Source organism: Triticum dicoccoides, chromosome 7A (assembly GCF_002162155.2).
Source record: "Triticum dicoccoides isolate Atlit2015 ecotype Zavitan chromosome 7A, WEW_v2.0, whole genome shotgun sequence".
NCBI lineage: Eukaryota > Viridiplantae > Streptophyta > Magnoliopsida > Poales > Poaceae > Triticum > Triticum dicoccoides.
The window spans coordinates 701,701,986-701,708,986 of NC_041392.1; the positions used below are offsets into that span (position 1 = coordinate 701,701,986).

At 43.0% G+C, this 7,001-nt stretch overlaps 1 protein-coding gene across 5 annotated transcripts in view; it reads left to right on the top strand.

Moving 5' to 3' along the window:
* The first annotated feature begins 2,538 nt into the window (after positions 1 to 2,538).
* The window catches only part of LOC119330478, a 23,780-nt gene continuing 19,317 nt past the window's right edge, over positions 2,539 to 7,001 (top strand). For 4 of the 5 annotated variants that reach the window (XR_005160120.1, XR_005160121.1, XR_005160122.1 and 1 more), the window contains exons 1-4: positions 2,539 to 3,109; positions 3,199 to 3,270; positions 3,720 to 3,890; positions 4,285 to 4,424. Coding sequence is in view for 1 of the 5 variants with exons in the window: in XM_037603586.1 (XP_037459483.1) it covers positions 2,856 to 3,109; positions 3,199 to 3,270; positions 3,720 to 3,849 (456 nt within the window). In the remaining 4 variants the exon portion in view is untranslated. Of the gene's footprint in view, positions 3,110 to 3,198; positions 3,271 to 3,719; positions 3,891 to 4,284; positions 4,425 to 7,001 lie in introns of those variants that run through there. The other variant, XM_037603586.1, reaches the window with a different exon arrangement.

Below are 7,001 nucleotides of genomic sequence, written 5' to 3' on the forward strand. Positions count from 1 at the left end.
AGGGAATTAATTTCATGTAAATCGGCCAGCCACAGCTCCAAGAATACGCGGAGGAGGTGGCCCGGGTCGGCGTCGGCGCCGTCCGGCACGGGCCACGGGCCCGCTTCCAAGCGCGTCTGCGCGTCGGCCACCCACGCCGTGTCCTTCAAGTGCCACTTTCACCGCACCAACTCCCAGGGTCACAGCCATGGCCAGGGCCAGGAAAGCCGCCCTTCTTTGCCCCCTTCACCGGCCGCGGCCAACGCGGTGCCGCGGCACCCGGCCTCGCCGTCCTCGTCCTCCAGCACCGTCGCGACCCAGTGATGCAGCCCAAGCATCGGCCTCGAGAATCAAGAACGCTCGACAACGTAGAGGGAAGGAAAGGTCATATACATGTCATAAGAAAGGGAGTTTATTTACTGCTCCCTCGATGTATTGCTTCCTTTGTTTGGAGATTGATTACCATCCGTGAGTTAAGGTAAGGTTTACGTGATTGAGCGATTTTTTGAAAATCAATTATTTGTTTTCTAATTAATGTAATTGAATGATTTAAGGTAAGGTTAATTAATTTAGATTTGATCTTTAGAGATTGTTCGTGATTGATTTTACATTACTAAATAACTTGCGCCAGTATGGAAAGTTCTGATCTATTTAGATTTCTTTCGTTGTGTGAGAGGGTGACGCGAAAATAAACCGATGAAGTGAGGGAGGGGACAAAAAAAATCTACGAAAAAAACCCAGCGAAGGTGGGAGGAGGTACCAAAAGAACCATGGAAGGTGGGAGGAAACTACCAACTGCTTCATTAGGAGTAGAAATTATTAGAGATTAGAGATTATTTGTTTCCTGAAAATCTATTATTTATTTCCTAAAGCAAATTGCATTAATGAGAGAGATTTCGTAGATTTGGCTAAGGTAGGAAAGAATCTATTATTTGTTTGCTAAAGCAAATTGCATTAATGGGAGAGATCCGTTGATTTGGCTAAGGTAGGAAAGAATCTATTATTTGTTTGCTAAAGCAAATTGCATTAATAGAAGAGATCCGTTGATTTGGCTAAGGTAGGAAAGAATCTATTATTTGTTTCCTAAAGAAAATTGCATTAATGAGAGAGATTTGTTGATTTGGCTAAGGTAGGCGGTTTTTGCGGTTCGTGGCGGCTTAGTGTGAGGTGGGACGAGGTACCAAAAAAACCATGGGAGGTGGGACGAAAAAAAACTTGGAAGGTGAGAGTTGTCCTTAGTTAACCTACGAAATTTCGTAGATTTTTTTAGGACAAAAAAAACCGTGGGAGGTGGGACTAAAAAAAACCTGGAAGCGAGATTACCAACTGCTCTCTTAAGAGTAGAGATAGTATCATACATCAAAGCTTTAACAATGAATTTTGTCGCTTCATTAGCTCGAAAGGCAATGATAAAGACAAATGGATGGCTTAAGCCACCAGTTGGTTTTGTCAAAAGTTAATGCGGATGTAGCTTTTGATCAAGACCACATAAAAGGTGCATCGATCTGGGCCTGTGTCCTTCGTGATTCATTTGGTAATTTACTAACTGATGCTAACTGAAAGATTGACATGTGTATAGATGTACTATCTGCTGAAGCTATGGCATTGCGTTATGGTTTATTTATGGCCAAAGTGGGATGCAACAAGTTGATGATTTACTTGGACAACTTAAAAGCCGTGGAAACTATGAAGAATGAAGGTTGATCAATGCGGATAGCGAGGGTGATTTTCGATGACTACTACAATCTTGCTTGCAAGTTTCCTCATACTTTTTTTATAATGACGTAGCTCATGAGCTAGTTAGGATGCCCATGAGAGCTCCTTCTTGCGTGTGGATGGATGATGCCCCATCGAAGTTTCTTCCTCGTTGAAGATGTAACCATCATCACTTGCTAATAAAAGGGAGAGGGAATTATATAACAATGGTATAGATATAGGTTGTAGTAGAGATGTGAAAGAAGGTTTGTTTCTCCAATTTGTTTGTCTGTATCACTTTTTTTTACGTTGTCCGCCTCCTAGGAATTCACTATTTGATGCATTTTGCGTCAAATAGTCGGGGCATCGCATAGGAGTTTCGCGACAGCAAACACTATGTTCAGAATTTCAATTATTTTTTCATGTTTTTCAAAAGGGTTCGAAAATTCAAAACATGTTCAAATATTTCAATAAATATTCATTTTTTTAAAAGATCAGCATTTCAAATTTTTGTTCACAGTTTTAGAAATTCTGCATGCTTTTCAAAATTTGTTTGGAATTTCTAAAATTCATCACACTTTTTAATAAATGTTTGAAATTCAAAAAATGTTTGTTTTTTGTTCACGTTTTCTAAAAAATGTTTGAAATTCCAAAAATGGTTCAAAAGTTTCAAATAATAAGGTTCGCTCTTTTTTAAAATTTTGTTCACAAATTTTGGAATCACAAGCTACCGTATTTTTTTGAGAAGGCAGAAGCTACAGTAAGGCGCTGCAGTATTTATTTTTTCTGACCGTTGGTGCGTGGCCTCCACTTACCAAAGTTGTTCTTCAACACAGGAAAGGAAAACCCAGCCCAGTAGCCCACGCAATCGTCCGTCTCCCACACCAAGCACTCGTCCGTCTCCTCCGTCTCCAACACAATCCGCCGCCGCCGTCTCCCCTCATCCCCGTCTCTCACATCCCGTCGCTTCCGCCGTCGGCCGTCCCGAATTCTTCGTCCGCCGTCCCTCCCCGCACTCAGGCACGCGTACACCTATCTTCCTCGCTCGCCTGGTTCCGTGGTTCGTGTACGATTCACAGCGGAGTAGGGGGTCAGGTTCGGCTTCCATCCAAACCGGCCGCCGGCCAGTCCACCGAGGGGAGAGTCCATATTGACCACGCGAAACCCTAGACGCCACGGAGATGGTCCATCTCCGCCGCCTCGCCCAGTTCTTGCTCGCCTCAGTTCGCGGGGATGGAGCAGGACGGCGCCGCCCGTCCCCTCGCACCAGGCAGGACGACGGCGCCGTGGACGGCTGGGCGCGGAACGACAGCGAGCCCCCTCCCGTACGGCGCTCAGGCGGAGTGCCCCGAGGTCGTAGATCCTCCTCCTTGCCGGCGCTTCCGCGGCCACGTCTCCGCTGCTGCCTCCGCGTGCGCGACCCTCAACGACGACTGTGCGTGCCCTTCAACTCCTGTCTGGTATCCATCGATTGTATTGTCATTTGTTTCTGATCTGAGTATCCAAATCCATGGATGGTGGCAGCGGTGGGGAGGAGCCCTGCGACGACCTCGACAACGCCTGCTCCCCCGACCACAACTACTGCGCCCAAGAAAGGTACTGAACCAACCACACATCCCCCCTTCAAGAATCAAAACAACCATACATGCTGCCATGAACAACAATACATTACATTGTGTTGTTAGGACAAGTGAATCCATATGGTAGTAACGATTAATAAGATTAGCGGCCTTGGATGCAGTGAAGTGGCTATAGAATTTCAGAATCCAGACTGTTGCTGCTATAGATCTAGTCTGCACCGCCATTTGGTAACTAAATGGCAATGCAGTAGTTGTGTGGTTCACGGTTTATGCAGCAGCTGTTCTTCTACCGATCTGTTGCTCGATTGTGTGGGGTTGGTTAATTTACTGGGTAAACTGCACAGCTCAGTAGCATGCAATGCGCTGGGATGACCGGACAAGTCACATGTTCAGTCAGCCATTCCCTGCCTGCCTATGGCTATGTGTTCCAGCGATATCCTTCTAAATTCCACTTGTTATGTGCAGCCACATGGATTGGGGATATGTACCTCGGTTTGGGTTTAAAGGGGCAATCTTTGAGCATTTGTATATCAACTATCGAGGATCTCAAGTTGACATGGACCGCACTATGATCAAGTGCATTCTGGTGCTATGATGATTGTGATAGAAGATGTTAGCTGCAGAAGCAATCACTATGTAAGTGTGAAGTCTCTTTTGACCCTGCTTTGTTTATTTTTCAAATCATTAATATTTCCATTGCTTTCCTTCTTGCATAATTGCTCTAATCTCCAGAAATTTTGTGTTGATAAAAATTGCTAGTATATGGATCATGAAATTGTATTGAGCAGAATAGGAAAAAGGTCATTTGATTAATGGAATAGATTATGCCTTGACTCTGCTCAATACAGGTCTCAGCTGTGATAATGAAATTGTACTAAGCAGAACAGGAAAACATTTGATTAATGGAATAGATTATGCCTTAACTCTGTTCAAGATAGGTCTCAACTGTGATAATGAAATTGTACTGAGCAAAACAGGAAATATGTTTTTTTTAGTGGAATAGATTATGCCTTAACTCTGCTCGTGACAGGTCTCAGCTCCAATATTAAAAATCAGTGCACCTGAAATACGACACAATTTTTGTCATCTGGAACTGCGCTTATAAGGTGTTTGGTCTGAAAGCTACGCTCCTGAATACAATATGATATAAAAGGTTCATGAAATCATCAGGTATGGAAATGCTTGACCGTTTTTGTAAATCACTTAGTACAATATTATCAGTTTGTTTTTTGCATTATTTCCCAGTTCTCTTGCAGTACTATTCAACAACCTATCTTCCTGCCTACTAGATAAAAGAGGGGTTTTGTTTACTTAACATGGTTGCCTGATTAACATAGTCATGGTTTCTGTTAGTTATTTTTTCCACTACCAAAGCAACAACTTATGTTCCTACCTACCAGATATACTACTCCTTGATTGCTTAGCTCCCGGCTTAAGAAGCTCCACCATTCTTTTATATAATATTAGAAAAAAAAATTGAGTTCTAACTTTGTTGAAAGACACGCACAGTTCTGATGTTCTGGGCCCAATGTTCATTTCTAGAGGCAAATACTCTCGGATTTCTTAGTGAACTGTAATCCCATCGAGATAACCCCCCTCGATATAGCTCCCTTTATTTGCACGACACAATCTAGCATATGACGGCTCTGATTTGGATTGTGCGTGTTTCTCCAAAAACTAGGATTATATACCTGAGAACAAACAAATAACGTTATAAACTTACCTCAAAGCCTATGGGTTGACTGAAGCTTGATAAATAGTTTCAGATGCACTATGGTCTCATAACAGTAGAAATAAACTTCGAGGGAAAGAGAACCATAAGTATAGGTGACTGCATAGTAGAAGACGTGTAATCGTGTTGCATTATACTGTCTTTATAGAAGCCGACAAAATCAGAGACATCCTAAATTTGGTTTTCTGTTCTTGTCAGTTAAGAAAAGAAACATTAACTCTTGGATTATCAGTAAGGGAATATGCCTTATTAGCATACTCTTATGGTGGTTATTATTGCTCAACGTTGTGAGGAAAAAGAAGAATATTCAGATTTTTCTATTTGTGGTTATATCTTTTGGATAAACAATAGAAGGGTAAACTGCGAAGAAGAAACATAACGACCACTAGTAGATATATCTTTATTTTGAATTAAACTAAAGTTGCCATGATAGCAATATTTTAGAATATTCAGATTTTTTTCAATATTTATGGTGATTATATCTTTTGCACATTAACACTGAAACTGAACTATTTTTGTCGGGCTAGAGAAGCGTAATTTCAATACAAACTGCAATTGCTTGGGCAAGAGAAATCAACTCAATACTACAATTTTCCATATGATGTAGTAAGAGGGGGCGTACCATTGTAAACCGATGTAGGGTGAAGGCTAGCCGCATCTTTGGCGTGTGGTCAAACCCGACAAGCTGCAACTATGTGGAGCATCCACATTACTGCCACCACATGCTTGCTAAAACAGTTAATATGTTCGTCCCCGTACATCAGACACATCTTCGGCGAGCATGCTTGATGGCAAAATCGGGCAACTATTGTTGTATTGAGTATCCAGAGATGATAACCGTCATGAAAATAATTGCATGGATCGATGATATCCCACACGGTCTTCTTTGCATCAAAAGCGTTGGATAAGAATGCACCAACCATTTTGGTAATGGGCATCTCAACAGTTCTATTTGGGCCTCAATCCCCTAATACACTAGTAATTGTCTCCTTTCTTGTATTTCTCTTAGTCTCACTCCCAAACACTTCATGATATGAGAGAGGGAAGGCATTCCTAACATCAAGCTGAGAGACAGACCAGTGGCGAACATAGGCCACAATGAGAAGTGCGCGAAGGCCACGGGAGAAAATGCTCATTGTAGTCTTGGCCATGTTCCCGAGGAAAGCCTTGCGCCACTAGATGAGCTTTGTAACACTCAAGAGAACCATCAGTGTATTAACATTATAGACACACTTACAAGCGATGGGACGAGCATGGGGAGGAAGAGAAATAACATCCCACGTGCCGATGCGCACAAGAGCAACAATCTCCTCTACAATCGCATGCCGCCATTCGGGATGAACAAATGCGTCATGATAAGAAGTCGTCTTGAGAAAAGCGGGCCCAGAATAACCATAGTGGTCAATAGGCGGAAGCGAGAGTTCGAAAGCCATAAGTAGGCTGAGCTGGAGGTGATGCATTGCCAACAGGAGAGGACATTGTAGTAGAGGGAGATGGCTTGTTAGAAGGATCCATAACACGCGGACCACAAGTGTAGTGAAGAAGATGATGAAGGGGAATCATCAGGGAAGCCTCATGGACGAGCCAGGTGAGGTAGCCTCAAGTAATGAACGAGGTGGGGAAGCCGCATGTGACGACGTGTGGGGTCTATAATAGTAGTACGGGAGGACACGCTGGGATAGGTGGGCGAGGGCAATAAATGAGTGATAAGTGTATCGGGAAAATTGAGGGAAGTATCCTCAATTGGGGGGGGGGGGCGAAGCAGAGGATGGACGTGCATAAAAAGGATGAGACTCAATGAGAAGTCACATCTCGAGAAATGCGCATCCGATGACTGACAAGATCCCAACACCGATAGTCGTTGTGCTCATCACTGTAACCTAAGAAGATATTCAACAGATTGATTAGACAGTTTGGTGTGTGAAGAACGTAGCAAACACAACCAAACAAAGTGTTTAGTACTCCATCCGTCCGAAAATACTTGTCAGAGAAATGGATGCATCTAGACATATTTT